At 44.4% G+C, this 23705-nt stretch overlaps 2 protein-coding genes across 7 annotated transcripts in view; both read left to right on the top strand.

The window, feature by feature from the left end:
* LOC118220644 (ubiquitin-associated protein 2-like) overlaps positions 1-6715 on the top strand; it is a 31135-nt gene extending 24420 nt beyond the window's left edge. For 2 of the 4 annotated variants that reach the window (XM_035404678.1, XM_035404666.1), the window contains exons 26-29: positions 1024-1173; positions 2359-2426; positions 3459-3653; positions 5015-6715. In XM_035404678.1, coding sequence (XP_035260569.1) covers positions 1024-1173; positions 2359-2426; positions 3459-3653; positions 5015-5110 — 509 coding nt within the window. In that variant the 3' untranslated portion in view covers positions 5111-6715. The remainder of the gene's footprint in view (positions 1-1023; positions 1174-2358; positions 2427-3458; positions 3654-5014) is intronic. The other 2 variants (XR_004763990.1, XM_035404688.1) reach the window with 2 other exon arrangements.
* Positions 6716-7589: 874 nt separating this feature from the next.
* Positions 7590-19137, top strand: si:dkey-92i15.4. Of its 3 annotated transcripts, XM_035404645.1 has the most exons (8): positions 7590-7696; positions 12417-12728; positions 12890-16229; positions 16507-16714; positions 17115-17213; positions 17519-17765; positions 17904-18020; positions 18148-19137. In XM_035404645.1, exons 3-8 carry the CDS (start codon positions 12937-12939, stop codon positions 18303-18305), a joined length of 4122 nt encoding a protein of 1373 aa, XP_035260536.1. In that variant the 5' UTR covers positions 7590-7696; positions 12417-12728; positions 12890-12936; the 3' UTR covers positions 18306-19137. The 3 variants fall into 3 exon arrangements, with proteins under 3 accessions (XP_035260536.1, XP_035260525.1, XP_035260544.1); XM_035404634.1 differs by having other exon boundaries at positions 12417-16229; XM_035404653.1 differs by lacking the exon at positions 7590-7696 and adding an exon at positions 11067-11254 and having other exon boundaries at positions 12417-16229.
* The last annotated feature ends 4568 nt before the right edge of the window (positions 19138-23705 follow it).

Below are 23705 nucleotides of genomic sequence, written 5' to 3'. Positions count from 1 at the left end.
CTTCCACCCTCTTGTTTCCCCTCCTGTGCTGCTATGAAGTCATCTCTTCATTTGTCCTTTTATCCACCTCTTCAGTGTGTCCTCCTCCTGCCTCTACATCCTTCCCCTCACTGCTGATGCTGTAGAGCTTACGAGTCTGTCTTCCCTCTTTTCCTCTCTTCTCGCTCTATCATTCTTCCCCCTTTTCTCTTCTCTCCCTCTATCTGTCACTCTCCCCCCCTTTCTTCTTCCTCTATCTCTGATTTCTCCTCTCCCTCTGTCTCCCTCTCCAGCTCATTGAAATGAAACCCCCACAGTTCTCCCCTCACTCTTAGTGGAGTGTAGAGTACAGCACAGTGTCGTGCTGAGAGCCCCTGTCCCCCTGCCTCTCCTGTGTGTGTGTGTGTGTGTGTGTTTGTAATGTGGGGGGCCTGGCTGTGTGTGTAATGTGGGGGCCCTGGCTGTGTGTGTGTGTGTGTGTGTGTGTGTTTGTAATGTGGGGGGCCTGGCTGTGTGTGTAATGTGGGGGCCCTGGCTGTGTGTGTGTGTGTGTAATGTGGGGGCCCTGGCTGTGTGTGTGTGTGTGTAATGTGGGGGCCCTGGCTGAGTGTGTGTGTGTGTAATGTGGGGGCCTTGGCTGTGTGTGTGTGTGTAATGTGGGGGCCCTGGCTGAGTGTGTGTGTGTGTAATGTGGGGGCCCTGGCTGTGTGTGTAATGTGGGGGCCCTGGCTGTGTGTGTGTGTGTGTGTGTGTAATGTGGGGGCCCTGGCTGTGTGTGTGTGTGTGTGTGTGTGTGTGTGTGTGTGTGTGTGTAATGTGGGGGCCCTGGCTATGTGTGTGTGTGTGTGTGTAATGTGGGGGCCCTGGCTATGTGTGTGTGTGTGTGTGTAATGTGGGGGCCCTGGCTGTGTGTGTAATGTGGGGGCCCTGGCTGTGTGTGTGTGTGTAATGTGGGGGCCCTGGCTGTGTGTGTGTGTGTAATGTGGGGGCCCTGGCTGTGTGTGTAATGTGGGGGCCCTGGCTGTGTGTGTCTGCTTGTTGCAGGGTATGAGGATATGGGCCAGGCTTCTGGGAGTGGGGATTTCTGTAAGGGTGGATATAGCACTGCTGTCGCCGCCGCCGCCGCTGCTGCTGCTGCTGCTGCTGCTTCTGCACAAAGCAAGCCGGCCAGCTCTGTCACCGGGCCTGGAGTGGGTGAGTCTGTCACTGTCCCTCACCTGCCACAGAGTCACAGCACACGCCCCTCTCCTCTCCCCGCTGTCCCTCTGCCGGCTGGGCCCCGCCCCTCTTAAACACGCCCCACCTCTCGTGCGCCCGCCCCACGTGCACACGGCCCCGCCCCACGTGCACACGGGCCCGCCCCACGTGCACACGCCCCGCCCCACGTGCACACGGGCCCGCCCCACGTGCACACGGCCCGCCCCACGTGCACACGCCCCGGCCCACCCCACGTGCACACGGCCCGCCCCACGGGCACACGCCTGGAATGAACCCCATGGCAGCGAGAACATGACTGAGATCCTCACAGAATTTACGGCTGGATCTGATTTTGCACTTCAGTCACGCTCTCATCATCCCACCTGAGGAAGAGCTGTTCTTTTTACACCCCGAACGTGATGAAATCTCTCCCTACTGAGCGAGCCCCTCGCTGCTTGTAAATCTTCAGCAGAGCTGCAGCAAGGTAATTGAAATCAGGCTGTGGCTGGGCAGGAGATGCTTCTCCTCTGCACATCACTGTGTGTTAAACTGCAGGCTCTGCTGAGCCCAGTGCAGCTGGAGCAGACTCCTGTAATCAGGTTCAGAATGTCAGGATGAGGGAATTATCCGGGGGGGGGGGATCTGGATCCTGCCAGCCTGAGTGCTTCTGGGGTCTGCTGGTCCTCCTGGTTTACAGACAGACTCTCAGCGCTCAGCTGCAGGGGAATGGATTCCGCCTGGGGGCGGTGTCGTTTTGGGCTGGAAATGGGCTTCGCTGCGTTACTCTTACACACCAGCTGACCCGGTCTGGCTGTACGGGAACAGGAGCTGCTTTCGGATAGGGTCAGGCCTGCATGTGCAGCGGCGTACTGAACTGAATTCCCCTGCCTCTGTTTGTTCCCTGCTCCTCATTCTCATCTCTTCCCCCTTTGTGGTGATCATGCACAGCACCTTGCCCCCCCCCCCCGCACATCCTTACCCTCTGTGTTCTGTGCACACGCGTTTATGCCATGTTCTGCCCAAGACTGGCAGCATTTAGTTAGATGCGCTTTGTCTCCCTCTGGTGGTGAGTGCAGGGCGTGTGAATCGTGAGAGGTCATAGGGCAGTCCTTATGAGGTGAGAATCCCCATTCCTCCCATTCGCTTCCCTTCCAACCCTCTCGCCCGTTTCTGTTTCTCCAGGAGTTTCTGTGACGTCCAGCAACACTGGGGTTCCGGACATCTCAGGGTCTGTTTACACAAAGACACAGGTGAGCTGTTCCTGGTATTTTGGAATGTCAGTCATCTCGCACACGCGTAGATCTGCCTTTATCAGCAATATGATCTGAGCAGCTGGATTGTGGAAGTGCGGATAAGTGATTTAAACTAAAATAAGCAAACAAAATGGCATTACTCACACACACACACACACACACACACACGGTGCCTGCTGCAGGCAGATCTGTATCCATTTCCACCTGTTTTCATGTTCACATGTGTCGCCTGCAATGAAGAATCAGTGCGATTGCAGAGCCTGAATCATGGCTGTTCCCCTCCCCAGGCCATAAACCGTAAATACAGGGAAGCGTACAACATGCCCTGTCGTAAGGCCAATTCACAACCACAGTGTTTATAGAACACAAGCTTTGATTCTTATCAGGAAGTAAGGTCACATAATCAGCTCTTGAATTATGCCCACATAAATGAAGGTAGCCAGTATGACGCCTCTGTCCTTTAGCAGAAGGGCAGTCAAGCGACCCGCATGCCCTGAGTCCTGTGGTCTGTGTAGTGCGCTTCTTACACGGTCTGCAGCTTTGAGAGAAGGCTGTGGCACTAATAAGAACACTACCCTCTGAAATCGCAGCCCAGAAATGTTCTCATCACCTTTCTCCAGTACCCAGAGGAATTTCTCACTCGCTCATCACACTGATGCTTTTTTTAAATAGTTTAAGTCATCCCCAAAAATGGAAATGGTGATTTTTAAATGTGAAAGTTTTGGGGAAAAAATGATCTGTCAAATGCTTCTCCCTTTTTGAGTGAGTGCCTCTTGTGCAGCTCACCTGTTACTTTTTTCTTTTCTTTTCTTTTTTTTCCCCCGTCTGCCACTTTTGAAGTCATGAGTTAAAGCTGCAAACCACGCGCATATCCTTGGTGAAAACGTTTAACCAAAGTACGAGGGAAAAAAAGTATAAAATGGAGAAGCAGGCCAGAGCAATTGGCTGGACCAAAAGCAGAATAAACAACCCCACACCCCTAGTTTGACCCCTTGACTGAGCGATGTGCCTACTGTCCCCCCCCTCCAGTCGTTCGATAAGCAGGGTTTCCACGCGGGGACCCCGGCGGCCTCCTTCAGCCTGCCCTCGGCCCTGGGTGGGGCGGGCCCCATCAACCCCCCCGCGGCCGCCGGCTACGCCCCCGCCCCCTTCATGCACATCCTGGCCCCGCACCAGCAGCCCCACTCCCAGATCCTGCACCACCACCTGCAGCAGGACGGCCAGGTACCAGCCACTTTGCACAGACATTACATTACAGGCATTTAGCAGACATTGCATTACATTACAGGCATTTAGCAGACACTCTTATCCAGAGCGACTTGCACAACATTCTACATAGCATTTACATTTCTTCCATTTATACTGCTGGATATATACTGAAGCAATGCTGGTTAAGAACCTTGCTCAAGGGCACAACAGCAGTGTCCTACCCAGGAATCGAACTTGTGACCTTCAGGTTACAAGACCAGTTCCTTACCCATCATACTACACTGCTGCTCTAATACTGTTTTCGCAATCACTACAGAAAAGTTTAAAATAGTTTTTATGCAGTGAATCATAAAAAGTAATCCACATAGCCTTCGGCTTTTCTGTTAGCCTGACGGGTAGCGGGGAGGTGTGCGTCTGCGAATAAGAGAGACGGGTGACCCATTATTCTTCAGCGCAAAGCATTAACAATGGGATATTTCACTAGTGAATAAGACACCACTGGCAAGCTGGCTCTTGCAGAGTTCAGCCGCAAATAGATATACTAGGACAAAAAAAATCTTTTTAGATATGTGGGGGGAGCTGTAGTTCATATTTAATTGCGCTCATTATTGCTGATAATTGCACATTGCTGGAAAAAGTAAAGTAGTAGTCATTTGAGTTTAGAGTTCTTTTTATAAGCAGCATGTATAATGAGTGTAGCTCTGATGTGACCCGTGAGGCTCAGTGGGCTAGATCTGTGTCGGGAGATTTTGGACGTGCTGTCTCCATTGTGTCCTAAAATGTGTTTTCACATTAACAACCATGTGAAGCCCCTTTAATGTGAACTCATTTTAGGAAACATTGTTCATTCCCATTATCACGGTATTGTGCTTGGTCACACCCCTTTACATTAATATTCATGAGGCGTATCAAATTGAAACGTTTCAGCCTCGGTGTTGGGGAGACTGAACTCTCAGCTTTAGGAACACAGAGCTGAGAATCTGCTGGGAGTTTGGAACCTGGTTTAGCTAAACCCTGGAATGATCCTTAGTGCAGCATACAGTACTTCCCCAGTGTGTCCCTGCTGATGTCATAGCCAAGGAATTTGAATCATCTTCTAGCACTTAATTGCCTGTAGTTCTGTGTTTGTACTTTAAAAGGTGTGACCGTTACATTGGGGTCTCATATTTGGTGGTGTATTTGTTAATGTGTCTATATACAATGCAAACTTGTGAGATCGTGCCTGTGTTGCATTATAGAGAAGGATAAAGAACAGTTGGGCTTGGAGTGTCGGTGTTCTCCCTGTTCCCTTGCAGACACTGTTTGCCAGTGGGTTGAGGGAGGGGACTGTGGCAGTTGGGATATGAACCGCGCTCTTGTCTCTTTCCACTTCACAGAGCGGCTCTGGCCAGCGTAGCCAGAACTCCTCCATTCAGCAGAAGTCACAGGTCAACAAGTCTGCTTACAACAGCTACACCTGGGGGGCCAACTAGCAGCACCTGTCCGAGCCCGACGCAAGCCTGACCCCCCCCCGCCTGCCCTGGAGTGTCCCCTGCTGAACCCCGCCAACTTCCTCCCCTGCAGTTCCCACCATGGCCACAGGTGTCGCCGTACACAGGGAGCCAGCCTTGCGGCAGCGCCCACACTGTGGGTGTTGTGGCAGGAGAGCAGGGTGTGTAATAGAGAGGGTAGGAGGGTAAATCACAGACCTTTTTTTAAAATTGGTGCCCTCAACATCTCTTCCTCTTGTATGTCACTTGGACCTTGTTTTTCTATGAAGGCATTTTGTTTTTATTTTTTGGTTTTTGACTGATTTTGGGAAGGAGAGGCTTGAGAGGATGGGGGGGGAGGTCTGGTGATTTCACACCCCCATCCCGTAGCTCTCCCCTTCTCTTTCCTAGCCTTTCTCCCCCCCCCCCCCCCCCCCCCCCCAAAAAAAAACAAAAAATGATTTTAATTTCTTTCTTCTCATCTTTTGGATGTTATCAGATTTTGTTTTTTACAGAGAGATTCTCTACATTAAAGGTCAGCATATCTCATGTATATCTATATGGTGTGCACGCACCCCGATGTGGAAGCAAGTGGTGTGCATGTGTGCCTGTGGCTGTGAACTGACTGGACTTGGAGGGGAGCTGACCAACTGTTCCAGGCCCCTCCCCTTTGTGGGGCTGGGGGGTGGAGTCCTGCTCCTGTGTTCTTACTGTTCCTATGGAAGCCAATGTGGGCGGGCAGATTCCACCCCCCCTCCCCCTCCCCCTCCCCCCTTCCATATGCTTACCTTCACTGGGCTGCGGTAACATTGCAGCCTTCTCTATTCCACCTGTTCATTGTGTTTATTTACCCTGGTAGCCAGTTCACCCCTCCCCCTCCCCCTTTGCCCTGAAATCAAGTTGTCAGTTTGAACTTCATTTGAATCAGTTCTCGCAGGGTGGGCTTCCTTCACTTAATCTGTTCATTTGTGCATTTTCTGTGTCGAGTGGAATCGACCGGCAGCCACCCCATGTAAACGTGTTGTGCTTCTCTATTCCTCCCTCTCTCCCATCTCCCCTCTTATTATTACTTAGGATACTTAAAAGCCCTGATTAATGGACAGAATTGTAATGTTTTTTTTCTGCATTTTTGTCAGTGACCTTTTTTGTACTGTGCGTTTAAAAAGAATTTAAATGGATAAACTTGTATATATAAAAACACACAGAAGTACTGTAGTCCTGGTTTGTTTGATGGCTTAATATTTTTTATTTGTATTCTCCAGATCCTCACTCTCACAACTTACATTTTTTGTTTCCTTTTTATTTTGTAAACTATATATATATTTATATATATATATACATCTATATAAATATTAAGGAAATCAACCAGAAAAGACGTTTTCATCATAGGGATGTGAATGTTTTTTAATGTATTTTTAAAGCTTGCATTGCTTGTAATTATAGCAGGCGTTTTTGTTTTGGTTTTTATCTCGGAAGCAGTTGAGGTTTTTTGTAATTTTCCTTGTTTTGGGTTCATAAATGGTCAAAGTCACCAGGGAGGGAGGTTGGGATGGGCAGGGTTAAGACATTTAAATAAAGTGAATAATTCTCAGAGACGTACAAATCAAACCATGGCATGTGCTTGTTTTTCTACACAACTGCTCACTTTGCCTTTGGCTGTCATTCATCTTATTTGCATAGTTTTGCACGGTGCCGTTCTGATATGAATAAACTCCACTAAACTCTTGATCAGTCAGGATGAGGAAGGGCTGTAGTTGGCTGCTTTGACTGTTCTGCCACCCGCAAAACCACAGCCTGTTTCCTTTCTGGCTGTCGCATCGGGTGTTATGATGTTTGATTCAAGTCACAATGTCGTATGTAAGCGTTTTGTAAATCACAACAGCACGCTTTTGCCAATAATTTAGTGAAACTAGGAATGCCAGACTTCGGAATCTGTGTTTTGCAATTCATGCAACTCCTAGGTGCTTGCATGAAAAATAAATGATTAAATTTGCATACATTTGTAACATTTAAAATTTGCATGAACCTGCTAAAACATTAACTCATCCATGTACTCCTGGATCTTGGAAAAGTGGACCTTTGCATATTACCGATGCCTTAAAGTTGCATTCACTTTTTTCTGCTGATCCAATTGCAAGATGATTCATCCAGCCCCAGGTAATTAAGCATACAGTTTGAACTGGTTTTGACTGTACAGGTAAGCTCATGCATTCAATGACAGGGTCGCTTCATTAACAGCCCTCTCAGTGTCCATTCCTTGTGTCAATCGATGAGAAAGCAAACTGACCGATTCCAGTGTAATGCGGATTCACCTCCGATTAGTAACTAGCCTCCCTGAGGAAACGTCCTAAGATGAGGGTTTTGGATATACACATAGGTGACATAAAGAGGAGATTACCGTTTGTAGGGGCAGGATATCCGTTATCAGCTTCTGCAGATGGTGGCCTGTTTTTAAGATACCCACAGAGACGGTGCTCGTGAGCACAGTGCCTCATGTATGTGCACTGCTGTGAAGCTGTCAGGAAGTGGTTCTCTGCTGCTTTCGTTTCTGTTGATGTTGCAGATGCAAGAAGTCCACAAGGCACAAAGGTATAGTGCTTTACTTTTATATCTTTGCATTTGTACCGCCTACTTTGATTGTAGTATTTATGAATTAGTTCATTTATAAAAAAAATAATCCACTCAAATGTGAAATTCTACATCATAATACAGGAGTTATTCAACAGAACTGGTATTTCGTGTTCCTTAAATGTCGCTGTTCGAACGTTAGCTAAACCCACAAGGTTCATGCTGACTTCAGCAGTGTGAGATGAGAATGAAGAATGGTACATTGATATTTTACCACCATGGAGCTCGAGGTAATGCATTGAAGTAGCGTCGCCAAATGATTAAAAAACATACTGTGGGCGCCATGTCTTGTAGAAAAGTGTTAAATGCATGTATAACGGTTGCAGAACTGGGGGAAGTTTCAAAGTGAAAATATGGCGCAAACCTCTTAAGAGGAAATAATTTGTTATGAGAGAAGCCGTTTGGTGTTTTCACCAGTGCATCTCATTTTGGCGTGTGCTATTAATGTGCTCACTTATGGCACTTTCATCTCCTAATATTAACATCTTCAACACCATTTCCTGTTTACATTATCCTGAGAAGAGTATTTTGTGTTGAAAGAAAGTTTCTTCAGAGTTTTCCCATTGTTCAATTGATAATTAAGGTCACATCTTCATTGCGGTTACTGAGATTTTCCAGCAAAAAGAATATCATATGAAAACTGCATGAATTCATAGTTAATGCTATATTGAACATTGACAGGCTGGACATTGTGCACATTTGTTTTGCGAGATTTGTGAAAGATGTCCTAAACTGAGGACAAACTGGATTATGGAGTTGGCAGTTAATGCTTTTGGAAAGATTGTACTAAACCCCAAAGCTATAGATGTAGGAAATAAACTAAATGGATCATGGTTATTTTTTAATATGTAGTAATGGTCTATATTGAGAGATTCCTGAGTTAAGGAATTATATGTCATTGGGTTGTCATTAAAAGTGTAAAGTGTATGTATTTAAGGTTTGGTTCAGTTTAGTAGTGCAGGGACCTTGTTAAACAAGATACGTTGAATCATTCACAGTAGTGTCTCCCCAGGAAGGAAGTGCCTTTCCATCACCAACATTGTCAGTCATGAGGGCCAGTCAGTTTTATAATGGTGTGAAAAATATATAGTGCCCTCCCAAAGTATGGTAACGATAGTGAAATGTGGTGTTTTTACTTTATACTTAAGGAATTTGGATTTGAGATCAAAAGATGAATATGAGACAAAAGTACAGAATTTGTTTTTATTTCATGGGATTTACACTTGTATGTTTTATCATTTTACAGAAACTTCTGTTTTCACTTTGAGTCCCCCCATTTTCAGCTTCTACAAATTTAAGTTATCAGATGAACTTAAAAGTAAATCAGAGCAATGAAGTCTTTTATTTGGTTGCATAGGCCATAAAAGTAATAACTGCCTGAAGGCAGTTATTATTATGACCCATTCATGGCACCAAACGTTTGGTAACTTGGTTTGGTTTGGTATCTCCTTCCCATGCTTTCTCTGCAGCCACTTTCAATTGATCTCTGTTTTTTTTTGGGGGGGGGGGGGGGGGTTCTGTCTTCAGTCTCCTCTTCAGCAAGTGAATTGCATGCTCGAAATTTAAATCGGGTGACTCACTAGGCCAGTCCAAGACTTCACTTTTCCCCATTGATGACTGCTTTGGTTGTGTAGACTGTGTGTCTGCAAGATAAAGCGCAGACCAATGAGGATGGAGGAATTACTTTGTACATAGCCAGACTAAAATATGTCTGCATACTTCTGAATTTGTCCTACTGCTGCCATCCTCCATTAATCATTAATAACGACGAGTGAGCCTGCTCCAGGAGGAGTCATTCGCCACACTTTCGGCTTTCCGTCGCTTTGGTAAAGGTTGCTTTGGTAAAGGTTACTTTGGTAAAGGTTACTTTGGTCTCATCGGTTCATAAAACGCACTCATGTCTGTGTTTTTCTAATCTGACCTTTCAATTCTTGCTGCTGAGGGGGTTGCATCTCGCAGTCTAACCTCTATAGATCTGCTCTCCAAGTATTCTGTGGCTCGTGACATTTCCCCTCCAGACTGCTGGTGATGTCACTGGTCATTGTTTTTGGGTTTTTCTTCACTGCTTAGGATTTGTCTGTCATCAACTGCAGTCGTCTTCCTGGGCCATTCTGTGCAGTGTTTATTTCGCCAGTGGTTTCTTTCTTTTTCAATACTTTCCAAACTGCAGAACTTGATATATCCAGGTTCTGTGCTATCCTTCTAAATTAATTCTTCTGTTCTCTCCTCTTACAGATTAGTTGTTTTTCAGCCAGAGTTAATTCTCTGGTCATTCATGCCTTCTGACTGAATGCAATCTCCACAGATCAAAACAGGCTAAAACCAAGACTATAATACCAACTGCTCTTTTATATGTCAAAAATACATGCAAAAGAAAATGCGTGAGCATCAGTTAGCACCTGTCAAGCATCCATTAGCTTAATTTTGCACAGCTGAAAATGGGGTGATTCAACACAAAAACAACTGTTTCTGTAAAATGGTAAAACACATACACATGCAAATACCATGAAATAAAGGCTGATTGTCTGGACTTTAGTCTCATAATACATCCGTTGATCTCAAATCTGAATGCCTTAATTCTATAGCAAAAATAAGAAATTTCACTCTACTGTTACCACAACTTCAGGAAGACACTGTATAATTATTGCTTATGAAATTTCCTTAGAGACCTTGATAGTTGCCATTTCATTCTGTAAACCCCCCCACCTGCTACCTGTTTTCTCCACTATCTTTCCATGACCTTTTAAGTGTGCCCCCTTTTTCATAGAGGGGGTAATACAAACTCCCCATCCCTCTCTGTAAGAAACTGCTCCCAGTATCAGTTCATGTTATGGATGAAGACTTGGCAAACCTGCCAGACCACAGCCCTCCAGGACCGACCCCCCCCCCCCACACACAGCCCTCCACACCCTCTTCTCTCTCCCTCGTCTTCCCTTGCATCATGTCCTACTCTTTACCCTTCCCTCTATTTTCCTTTCTTCCCTCCATCCCTCTCAAATCTCTCACCAGTGCATGCATATTATCCCTGCCCCTGGCTAAGGTCAAGCAAGAGGGTTAAATGAGGTCTGAAACTGGATGCAGAAATACGTGATGATACAAAAAAGAAAGAAAAAAAACGCCAGCCTCTCGTGATTGAACAGTTTATCGCAAGTATTTCTGGCCCTAAATGTCACGTACTGGTTTGAACAGCATGCTCTCAGTTGGCGTGTCAGTTTTTGCATGGAGGAAATGATCTATTGCCTATTGTAAGCTGAACCACAAAGAGACCTGTGTCAGGAATGCTGTTCTGTGAGACTAAGCAAGAGGGAGGGAGAAACAATGCAGCGGGGGGGGGGGGGGGGGGGAGAGAGGAGGAACCAGTGGGACAGGTTTCACACTGCTGTTCGGATGCACCGTACAAAAATGACAGAAGAGTTCAGAAAGCGGAGGATGAGGGGAATATGCTCTCCCTCTCTCGCTGTCTCTCTCTGAGGGACAGAAACCAAGGAACAAGCCCCCACAAGGAGGTGTCGCTGAAAGGTACTGTGCATTTCCTTTTAGAATTTGGCGGTGTGTCGAGTAACCGTATTTTGTCAGTTGAAGTGGAAGGGAAGTAACGATTAGAGCACAGGTGTCCTTGTAAGCCAACACTTGGTGTCTGTGCATTAATGAGAGGCACGACAGCCTTGAATATGCTATAACAAAACATGCTGTCAAACTTTCAAATATACCTCTGTTCATTTTGATGGAATTAAAATGAATACAGTATCAATCTTCTGTGCATAGATGAATGTATTACGAATACAAATTCCGCAACTGAATACGCTTATGCTGTCATCTTGAATGGAATATATGTATAGCTTAAATATAGCATTGTATTTGACTTAAGGTGAAGTACAATTTTTGGAACAATTTGATACACCTACATAATTCTCGTATATAACTTGGATATATTAACAACAAAACCATCAAAATAAGTGAATAATCTTTGCTGTGTTTTTGATGTAATGCCTAACTACTGTTCACTATCAATCACTCAGTCAGAATTCCTTTCCAGTATGAAAATGCTCACATTTAATTACACACTTTTTCGCCATGTACTCTGGATTCAGTGGTGTGTGCCAGTGGAGCTGGGGTTGCCAGTGTGGGAAGTGGGTACATAGTTCTACATGTAGCATGCTGTAATTTTTCTCTTTGCCTTCCTTGCAAGTCAGGTTTAGTTGGAAGTATTAATGACATACAGCCCAAAAAATGCTGTCTGCTTCTGTTTAAGGCATGTGCAGTACTTTGTTATTTTATTGACATGCTATTCTTAGGCCCTTGTTGGGCAGCTTTGTCTCTTGAAAAAGTCAGTTTCGGGCAGCAGTTCCAGAATTTGAGGTATGTTTGGTTTCATATTTTGATTTTTGATGTCGTGTAATGACTATGCATTTGATCCTTTAATACTGTAACCAGTCACACTTTGTTTTATCCTTCCCTCAGCCTCACTATTCACTCTTCCCTCTCTTCTCTGATTCTCTTGCTGTCATAACCGTAATGTCTGCCTATTGGTTAGAAACGACCTTGTTTTGTAACTGCACAGTAATTCGTTTTTTTGTGGGGTGTTGCTCCAGAGTGACCCGGCTATAATTATCCCAGCATTCCTGAGAATCAATTGGTTATTTTAAGGAAGGGATTTCAAGAAAATGACTATCTTTTGCAGGGCCGTGGGCGTTGGTGAACACAACATTTCTACCAGAAAACCTAAAGACGAGAACCAAAGAGAAGCGAACACACAACAACAAAGAAAGTGAAAGAGGTTGTGTTGGGACTTACATACTAAAGGCACCCTGAGGAAGAAATGAGCAGAAGTACAAAAAACAGCAGCAGCATATTACATGTGCATCCAAGCTTCAGGAGAAGCCAATCTGGCTGGAATACTGCGTGCAGCCTGAGATTCAAAGGAGAAGCAAAAAGGGAAAACATAATTCCACAGAAGGAGCACTAGATCTGCCGATGTCGATATAATAACCTGGTATGTGCATGGAATAAACTTAAAATTTAATTTCTAAAAAGTTTTCAGATTTATTGTAACTTCTGGAATGATTTAAGCAGTGCTACAAGGACTTCAATGCTTGGTTCACACTGTTGGGGACTCGGTTTTGAATTACCCTTTTATTCTTTGGTTACAAACAGCTATCAATTTGGATTTACTGATAACAAGGGGAGTGATTCCTGTAAAGATGGACTTGTATTTGGAATCTACTTTGTTGCCTGAATCCAGCAACCATGCTCTAGCACCTGTAGATGCAGAACAGGTCTCCAGAATCTCTCCAGCAAAAACTGAAACCCACCCCACAGCTGGATTCGTGCAGTCTACAGCTCCAAGGTTTATAATTCGATCTGCCAAAAGCCTTTCCCTCGACTTGGGCACTCGGAACAAGCAGAAGGACCTGAGGAAGCTTGTGAGTATCTTTGAGCCTGGGACTGGCACTGAGATCAGCAGGGGGAGCAAAGCAGACAGTCAGGAGGGTGCAGTGGGAACACCCACCCACAAGGTCTCCATGGTGATGAACAGACAAATACCAGATACCTGGATTACATCCAAAAGTGAGCCCTGGCCAAAGAACCCAAACCAGCCAAAAATTACGGCTCCTGAACAAATGAGACGGACTGATTACACACGTGAAGTGAAGCCTGAACCAACAGATCCCATGAGCCAAGGTGGCCAATCAGGGCAGGGGACAGGGAGGAGGGGGAGGTCAGAATGGAAGACAGTGAACTCCTCAAACAGGAGTAAGAGTTTGGACTGGGGAAGTGGAGTATCTCACATGGACAAGGGAGAAAGGACAGGGCTACAGGGATACAGGGATAACAGTGGTGGATTTTTACCCAGACGATCAGAAAGTTTCGAGAGAGGCAGAGGTGGAAACAACATGACTACCCCAACAACAAAAAAATTGGACCAAAATTGTACAAGTGTTTCATCCAGGATCAACGAGTACATTTTAGGTGAGGAAGTAGAACTGAAGAACCTCAGGATCGTGTCTGCTGACCAGCCAGTGATTTTAAGAAGAAGCAGACCAGTGTCATTGCCTTTGCAGATGGACAATAGAGGTCAGTCTTTGCCATCTCGGATAAAACCAAGATTGAGTGACAGTGAAGTTGAAGGGGACATCAGTGTTTGGGGTCTTCACCAGAGCGGAAGAAGGATAGCTGGGGATGTGTCTTCAAACAAATTTATTTTTGGTTCAGTGACATCAGACACGAGCACAAAACGTGATGCTGGTTCAGACAGGCTGAAAATCAAGCGAAACTCTTTGCCTGCTGAGGACTTGTCTCAGTACAGGAAGGGGGGCGAGCAGAGCCACCGCCGCAGCTCATTTTCGAATGACCCCGTGCTGGTGTCAGAACCGCCACGTCAGTGGATCGGCGTGCCATACGAGGGGAGGCAGGGAGGAACGTTCCCTCGCAGGTACAGCAAAGAGGAGAAGAAAGACTGTGAGACAGGAAGTACCTGGATTTGCAGAAATGGTAACGATGGAAGCAATATTTCCAGTTTGAGGAGCTCAAACAGAGCCATGGCATGGTCTGAATGGTCAGGGGACAGATCTCCTAGGAGACGACAGCAAACTCAGACTTCACTGACTGAGAGGGACGAAAAGGATTACAGATTATTAGACCGAGGCAGGAACAGTCAACCTTTCTCAGTTAAACCCAGATCTGTGATAAGCATACCAAAGGTCACATCACCTCAACAGCAGGTACAGTCTACCTTAGACAGTGCAGCAATAACTGTTAAAGATCTTCCACAGACTATTCAGTCCAAGGCTGTCACAGATGGATGGGAGAAAGAGAGGGAGTATAAAAAAGGAAAAGGGGAAATGAAGGTTATGGGGTCAGATCTGGATCCAGAAAGAGAGGAGGAGAGGAACAAGATAAGGCACGAGGGAGGGTTTTGTGACAGAAAGACTGAAGGGAAGCTAACAAAACATGAGGAAAGTAAGCAAAGCTGCAGCAAAACCAAGGAGCCCAAACCGCTCAAAGCCAAGGCTTTCTCTGAGAGAAGCCCTGCAGTGAAATTCTGTGAAGGAACGGACTCATTTTCGGACTCGCTCCCCAAAATGAAACTGGCATCAGTATCACAGCCAGCAAGTTCAGCTTTGGGAGGGGTGAACAAAGAGTCAAAACAAGACTTGGCAGACTTTCCAGGAGGCAGACCTGAATATAGCTTAGTCATTCAACCTACACTCAAATCATCCCAGCCAATAAACTGGAGGGGACATAAGGAAAAGGGTGAAGAGCAGGATGATGTTTTTAGACTGAACAGTACACCCAGGGTTCCGGGAAACAGGCCAAATGGAGAGTTTAAAACAGGGGTTGATTCCACGTCTTCGGATAACGTGCGTAGTAAGATCAACAGATTTGAGACGCTGTCCCAACAGAGCCGGTCGATGCCTCCTTATCACCAGCTGTGGTCTAGGAGGGCATTGTCTGTACCTGACCACCCTACGGAGGTGTTAGGGGTTACGAAGAGTAATTCAGACAAAGCTTTGGGTGGGATAAGAAGACCAGGACCAGTGGGCCCAGCAGAGAAGCAATACTTTAAGAGAGTAGGGAGAGGAGAGGCTGATGAAGGGGTGAGAAGAAACTGGGAGGTGAGGTCTTCTTCTGTGGATGAAGGGGAACAGAGGAGAGATTTCAGAGGAAGAGAGGTCTTGGATAGTGGGATCAGTTTTCCCCAACAAACAAAATGGAGTGCTTATAAAGATGCTTCTTACAACTCCACAATCAATACAGAACCACAGAGGGATTTCAAAGCTCCTTCAGATGAGCCAGACAGTTCCAGGGCCAGCCAACATGAAACTAAGTATGCATCAGGACAACAAGGAGAGATTTCTAAGCCAGTTATTACAAAAGACCGGATGCCCACACTGCAAACCAACTACAACAACTCCAATTCCAATGGGGTTGGCAGAGTCACTGGCATAACAAATATCAGTGGCAAGAATACCTGTGATTCAAAAAATATATCTGAGACTGACAAGGGGGACAAGACGCGCATTAACTCTTCCAGTAGATCACCCTTCATTTCCAACAACAAGAGCTATGGCACTTCTGGCAGCACATGTCCTGATAAAGCTTCAGAAAGAATACCTCAAACTTCAGCAAGCACTCGAAGCACCACAGAAGCAGCTCCACCTCCTGTGTGCAGGGTCAACGGCATTCCATCTGCCTCCTCCACACCAGCCCCAGAGTCAGCACCAAAGAATTCCCTCCTTCACCCAGCCACAAGCTCCTCCTCCACTGATCCTCAACTCTACAGTCAAGTGACTCACCAAAACCAGGCCGTGGGCCCCAAGGAGTCCTACGGTGCCGCCTTGGCCAGGTGGAGCTCCGATGAAGATTTGTGGGACGATGATGATGATGATGAAGGAACAGAGAAAGGTTCCAATTATGACTCAGACTCAGGAGAATCATCGGTGACCATCACCAGCAACATGAGCCAATCGGATCGCCTGAGCTTCTCAGTCAGGTGGGTACTGTCACTATGTTGAACGACTCCGTGAAGAAATTTCCAGTGCACAATGTTACCCAGGGTTTCTTCATTTTTTAATAAATAGTAGATCCTCCCCCATTGTAACCTTTTGCTTTGTGAGTCATCTTGAATTTATGCATTTAAATAATTATAAAATTAGTTAAGTCTCAGAAGATTTCAGTATGAACAACTTTTAGAATACACAGCTGGCTCATCCATCATATTCTGCATGGATTTCACACTCACCTCCCATAATCCACCTCTTCACCCGCAGCCTGGCTGACCTGTGTAATTTTGGAGCACTGGATTACAAGGGCCAGGATGACGACCCAGACGACATGGAAGTGGAAGGTCGCTTGTCACACCGCACAGCCTCGCTCAGCTCAGACATCTCTGCGCTCTCCTCCATCTCCATTATGCCCACGGAAGAGCTGGATCAGCTGCTGGACGAAGTCAAGGGTCTAGGAGAGGAGACTCTGCAGGTAAATCCTGGCCTGCTTTCAGACAATGAGTGGTTCTACCTTAGTTCTAAAAGCAGAACGTGCAAAATGCCTTCTTAAATATTATGCTCTTTCACAGCCTCACAAAAAATCTGTTATTGTGTCTAAATTTACATATTTTACAGGAAAGATTTATTACTGGTATGCATCGTCATCTGTTCTGTAACAAAAATATGCAGCACACACACTCACCCACATGCACACTAGTTTGTTCAAACATAAATATGTGCATAATAAATTGCTGTATTTGCCTAATATCCTATGGGAATAAAATACAAAATGAAGGCATCAGTCTCCCACTCTCGAGCTCCAATTTACACCCAGTCTCCCCTAACGTTCTGCTTTTCTCTCGCTCTTGTTTGTGTGGTCCTTGCTCACTCAGAACTATGAGGACGTGCAGGTGGTTGTGCTGCACAAAGAGGTGGGCTGTGGTTTGGGCTTCACTGTTGCTGGAGGAGTGGATCAGAACAAGCCCATCACCGTGAGTCTGGCACCCTGCACTCTGCGTCTACTCTGCAGTAGTGTAGCACTGTATATGCTCCTAAATACAAAATAAAATGTCAGTATCAGTCAGGCATTATGGTCACGTTTTCTGCAACTGTTAATTGTTTTTTGTATTCTTAAAATATTATTAAATAATGACCTTTTTTAAATATATTTGTAAAATTTAGTTATGCAATAGACACTGACCAAATAGGAAGTCTATGTTTTTCATACACAATATAATCTAGAAGATTTAATAGAAGATTGCCTTTGTAAAGCTGAACTTCTTAAAATCTTGTCTAGGTTCACAAAGTGTTTCCTTCTGGTCTGGCGTCCCAAGAGGGCTCAATGAGGGAGGGTGACCAGGTCCTGTCCATTAATGGCACGGCGCTGAAGGACTCCGCCCACTGGGAGGCGCTGCGCATTCTGAGGAGGGCTCGCACTCGGCCCATGGCTGTTGTGGTGCTGCAGAAAGGGGGCGCCACTGAGACAAAGAAAAACAGTGCTGATTGTTGTCAGGCAGCGGTTGACCAGCACACTGCAAAAAAGGGTGAGGGGGGTCGGGTGGATTGGGCTTGCACACGGTTTAATGCAAATCACATTGAAAAGAGATTAGGGCGTGTAGCGGTTTTCACTGGCATTCACAAGCTGGACAGGGGTGATTCATTCCAAATTTTTCCCCCATCAGGCAGGACAATTCAAGTGGTGCTGAACAAATTCAGCACAGACCTGGGCTTCAGTCTGGAGGGGGGACTGGGCTCCAACACAGGAGATAGACCCCTCACTGTGAAAAAGCTCTTCCAAGGTGAGAACGAGGCTATCAACACATTTCAGCACAGGGGACATGCACATAGTTTTGCTTTGGATAGAACAAGTCTTTATTTGCTGCATGTGCTCCACATCCTGAACCTTATCCCTTAATTCTCCTTCAGGGGGCCCAGTGGATCATGTGTTTCCTGGAGATGAGCTCCTGGAAATTGAAGGTCAGACCATTCAGGGACTGCGGCGGTTGGAAGCTTGGAACTTGATTAAGAAACTTCCACCTGGTCCGGTGGACGTGGTGCTGAATCGGCCTTTCAGACCGCAATGAGAAACGGGGAAGTGACAACACGAACTGGACCTCTGACCTCAGAGGACTCATGAGCCGATTAAAGAGGAGACGCAGAAATGACTTTGCTATACTTTCGACTCAGAGGGTCGAAGAGCCAGAGAAAGAGTGGTGGTTTTGCACCGTATTCTCAACAGGCATGATTTCAAAGTGTGAATAACTGAAGATGTCTCACACACACACAGGAAGAGGTGCAAACTACACAAGCAGGGTCTTCAGCTCTGGCTCTTAAAGGCCCACTACTAGGCAACTTGGCACTGAAGGAAACTTGACCTCTTACTCCTGGCTGAGCCCTGGGATAAAAAGATATGGAACTGAATCAAAGCATCTGAAAGTTTCATGGCAGAGGGAGGTTCACATGGTAATAACCAACAAAAACGTATTTCATTGGCAGGGAGTGTGGGGGGTGGGAATTAATGTGAAGTAGACCAAGGAAACCGGCTGCAATGGCAGTGAGGGACAGAATGAAGGATGGAGGTGGAATTCAGGAATGTAGAGGATAACTAGCTATAGAGAGCACATTACACTGGTTGAAGAAGGGTGTGGAGGAAATGAAAGTTTCTTTGATTTTACAGGAAAAACTAAAAATAATTTCCTAAATGTGTTATGTTGTATATCTTTTTCTTTAAATTACACGTATATTTATTTGAAAAGCATTCAAAGATTTTCTTTGATATAGTATTAAATTATTATAAAAGACCTGTAGGCATCCCCTCATGATTTTAGATGTATTTGTTGTTTCAGATAACTGTGTTAAGTTTGTATCTGTTTTTAAATGAAAACATAAAAAATTGGCAATGAAAGCCTAATAATGCATTGTTGTGTGTTGTTATGACTATATGGAACTCCCTCTCATGTTTATACGATAGACAGAATATACAGTGATATCAGGAGACGTCTATCAGTTCTGCATTTGTTCAGCAAGTAAAATTACCGCATGCACTTGTGACTAAGCAGCCACTGTCAATATGGACACCTCGGTTACGAGGACGTTTAAGGTTATTGCTTTGTTTTCGCAGCCTTTATGTGCTGATTTTTTCCCCTACAGTTTCAGTTCCTGGCCTTGCCTGTGACCTCGTATGGGCCTCTACGTGCCTCTCGGCTGCAGTGATTTTTCACAGCTACAGCAATTACGAGGAGAGTATCAATGTCTCTCGCTCTTGCTTCATTGTATGCATTCCCAGCTATGAGTCATGCCCTCCCCGGGCTAGTTTTGAGAAAGAAGAGATGGGAGTGAGTGGCACCTCTCTTAAGGGCGTCAACACAATGAAACAGCTCAGTAGAATCTATATTCGGCGAAAGGCACATTCCACAACACTGTTTATAGACACCTTGTTTTGAATACATATTTGTGTACTGTCACACCACACGCAGAGGTAGCCAATGAGAAAACAGGGATGCTTTCACACATCAGCAGCGAGTTTCGGATGATAAAGTAAAGTAGCGATCTGCATTCCTGGTCCAATCGGGCCACAGGGTCTGCTGGTTTTTGTTTTCACCTCAATATCAGCAACGAATTCAGACCCAAGAAACCAGGTGAGGTGACTTAACTGTGTAATCAACTGCTTTAATTGATTGATGAGACACCGAGTAAACAACAAAACCCGTAGACCCAGCTACCCGCCAGGACCAGGAATGAAGTTCACTGGCGTAAAGAAAAATCTTCAAATTTGAATCTGACTTCTAATATGATAGGAGGTCCATACATAGGAGATCCTAGGGTACATTTCTGAGAACCAAAAATGAAAGATATAAATAAAATGCAGATAAAATGAAAATCAATCTATCATTCTAAACTGGTACTAACTATATACTACTCAGCTAGCCTGCTACACAGAATAAAACTTTGTAGCTTGTTTTTGCTTTATCTTGATATGGTTGTCCACTTTTGTCTGTGGTTGAAAAAATGTTCTAGTGGTCAAGTGATGTCACCATGGTGACACAGTCTGCTGTACAGAATGATTTTCACATGCAGACTTTCTGTCAGTCTTTTCAAACATATCAGTTTCATTTCAAATGACCTGGTTGTTATTGTGCTTCTTTTCAAGTTGTCTCCAGTGTCCAGTGTGTGTGTATGTAATGTACGTGCAAGGCTAACTGGCTATTGTGTGACAAAAGCCATGTATGCGCATGGGTGTCCTGTTGTGTCTTCTGCAGCGTGTCTATGCATGTGTGTGGGTGTCAAACAGCAGAGGGACCTGCATTTACTCAGTCCAGTGACCCTGCAGACAGCAGAGAGCCTCCAGAACAGCTGGGGCCCTGAATGTGCTCCATGTCTTCAGCGAGCCCTGCGGTCAAACACTGGGCTTGGCTGAAGCAGTGGCAACTGCACTGGGAGTTAAGAGAGGCAGAGAATCCTGCTAGGCTAATTAATTATATTCATACTGCTGTAACATCATGACCTGCCAGTCCTGTACTGTCACATGGTTTTATAAAGAATTTTAGTAAAGGTGTTTACACTGTGCTGTAAACACATTTCTTTGCGGTTAAACCTGCCAGCATTTGTACACCCAGTGCTACCACTGATTCTGTCTATATTAATGACATATTTCATCAACACTTGATTTGGCTAGGTTATTGTGTATGCAATGAGAAGGTGAAGAAAGCGTGCCTATCACTATTGCTAAGGTTAACGTTCACGCCACTGTTTTCTGTGCAACTGCTGTTGGATCTGGAGTGCTTTCCACAGCTTAACACACAGCTGCCAGTTTCCAGTGAGGAAGTAAAAATAAATCAATAAAAATAAGGAGTTGCCATGACTTCGTCAGCATCATATGTCAGCGCTGATGCTGTTGGAGTGGAAACTTCTGCCGCAGCTGCTTCTTACACTAGCTCTAAAGCTAAACCTCCTCCGGAGGAGAGATGAGGGCCTGAACATCTCTCAGTAGGTCGACAGGAAAACAAACCCACAGACTGGCGGTTTCAGAAATCTGAACTCTCAAATGCATTCAAATACTTATCACATCCATGTTTGTTAGTATTTTGTTGCCTTTTTTTTGTCTCAAACAATTACTGGGAAAATACAAGCATTTTCCACACGCTACAGTTAAGATTGAGATTATATATCTTGGCAATGGCAGGTTTTTATCACTTTAACAAGAGAATGCCATGGATTGTGTTGATTAAGGATTTTTTTTTAAATATAATTTTTTAGATCCCTCCTGATTTATACAATATACTCAACAAAAGGCTTTACCTCACAACAACTGTACTGCCATGTCAGAGTGAACTTGTGTATCACTGAGCGAGTATCTAGGACTGGACTCTGTAGCATCCAGTAGCACCTTCCAGACCTAGATGCTGGCAGAAGCAAAAATGGGAATCAGTTCAAAGGGGAGGAACACGACTGAACATCAAGATGAGCAAACATTATTGAGATAAGCGGGAAAAGCCTGACATTTTCTAAACAATGTTGATGGCATGCCAAACTGCTGGGAAGATGATAAGGTTAAAGCTAAAGACATTGTATCATGCAAATAATTTGTTGCAAGTGTGCAATCACATATACTATCATAATCAGATTTTAATTTGAAATCATGGCTTTTAAGAGTTGAAAGGCTAAACAGAGCTTGCAAGTTTGAAATTTAGATTTTAATTTAACTGAAAATGAATATTGAAAAAACTTAATTTCAAGAGGATCCATGAAAGTTGAAGTTTTTGAAATTCAGATTCAAATCACAACATTCAGTTAAAAACCTTAGTTGTACATACAATTTTCATTTATATAATACAAATTCAATGTAATCAATACAATTTCAAATTATGAAATATAAATTCAGATTTACCTAATTCAATTTTAGTTGCAACATATGTAACTGTTTCCCTATTCTGGTTGCATTTTAGGCAATAATCCACAAGGTATGAATTATGATACTAACATGACATTATGCTGAAACTGGATATGATGTGAGTGACAGATATTTTTTATTACTGTGCGATGGGAAAGGAGTTATGACCAAAAGTAGATATAGGTACATCTTAATAAATATCGACTTTGACTTGGCCACCACCTTTGCCAAAGAAATCACATAGGGCCTCTCTAATCCAGATCCAGTTCAATGGAAATAACAGTTTTGTATTTCTACAGTAGAATTAAAAATATTAAATACTTCATATGGCATCATTTCCTCGTGGTATGACAGATAGTTTATCTTAACCTGTTTGCTCTTCACTGCAATCAAACAAAATCACAAGACCCCTAACCCTAACCCTAACTGAACCACAAAAAAGACATATCAGATTAGATATGTATATAAGCACATACCCAAGAGAGCTTACAGGTTATACAGGTTTATATATAGTTATTTTCACTATATACTTAACTTAAGACATTTGTACTTGAGATAAAAAGATGAATATGACACAAAGTACAGACCATCAGGTTTAATTTAATGGTATCCGGTTGACCATTTTTCTGTTTGTGTGTTGAGTCCCCCATTTTGCCTTTTGTCAAATGCCAAGTAGCTTACATAGCATTTTAAATTGTGCTGTAATAATGGGGCGCATTGGGGAGGCCAAGGGTGGAGCTAGCAGCACCCCTTACCTTAAAAGTCATAAAGTATTTTTCTCAAATTGTCCCGATAAAGGCTGTTCTAATAAGACTGCAAACAAATCGCCCTAACTAACCAGACTTGAGCACCAGTCAATGTTTTGTAGTGATATGCCCTAAATGTACTTTTATTTAGAGCTAAAGATTAGCTCTATTTCCCAATCATTTGATTATTTTTTTATCTAAACAAGCGTGCATGCTACACACGAAGTACCAATTTGACAAAAGCAACCGCCAGAGGGAGTCATGGGATAGGAAGAAGCTGAACGCACTGGGGTGTCCACTACTCATCCATACTCACAACTCAGTTAAAATAGCTCTGTAAAAATAGCTTTTGTCCCATGGTTGAACTTTTTGTGAATGTCAGCCAGTGTTTTCTGCGTAGTTGGAATTGATGACTGCAATTGATTACCTCCATATCCTCCCTCCAGTATATCTTCATAGGCTACTACTTTACAAATTAGCTAGCGTTTCTAAAAAAAAATTTAAATCAGTTAACATTATACATAAGCCAACTAATGTGCTGTTATTAAAGCCCTTAGTTTGCAATAACCAGTTGTTAGCTATTAGTATAGTTATTTCCCGCCGAAACTTACGTGACTGGTACGCCTTATGATATATCGATATCTATCCGTTGAATTTTACAGGACTAATTAATAGAACAATTAATGTTAACTATACAGCAACTTATTCGCTAACTTAACGGCACTCGTACTTCTTACATGATCGGGTAGGGGGGAGTCTGGAGACAAAAGAAATAAGATTAATGACAGCGAAACGACCCAGGGGGAGAAGAATAGCAGTAAACGAAGATACTCGGGGGTATTGAGAGG

This window comes from Anguilla anguilla, chromosome 1 (genome assembly GCF_013347855.1).
Source record: "Anguilla anguilla isolate fAngAng1 chromosome 1, fAngAng1.pri, whole genome shotgun sequence".
NCBI lineage: Eukaryota > Metazoa > Chordata > Actinopteri > Anguilliformes > Anguillidae > Anguilla > Anguilla anguilla.
Note: the sequence above shows the minus strand (reverse complement) of the source record. Positions and strands in the feature narration are given on the sequence as shown.

Coding starts and splice junctions, on each gene's coding strand:
- si:dkey-92i15.4 (XM_035404645.1), top strand. CDS start 12,937: ATGGACTTGTATTTGGAATCTACTTTGTTGCCTGAATCCAGCAACCAT. Junction 16,715..17,114: donor TAGGAGAGGAGACTCTGCAG/GTAAATCCTGGC, acceptor TTGCTCACTCAG/AACTATGAGGACGTGCAGGT. Junction 17,214..17,518: donor ATCAGAACAAGCCCATCACC/GTGAGTCTGGCA, acceptor AATCTTGTCTAG/GTTCACAAAGTGTTTCCTTC.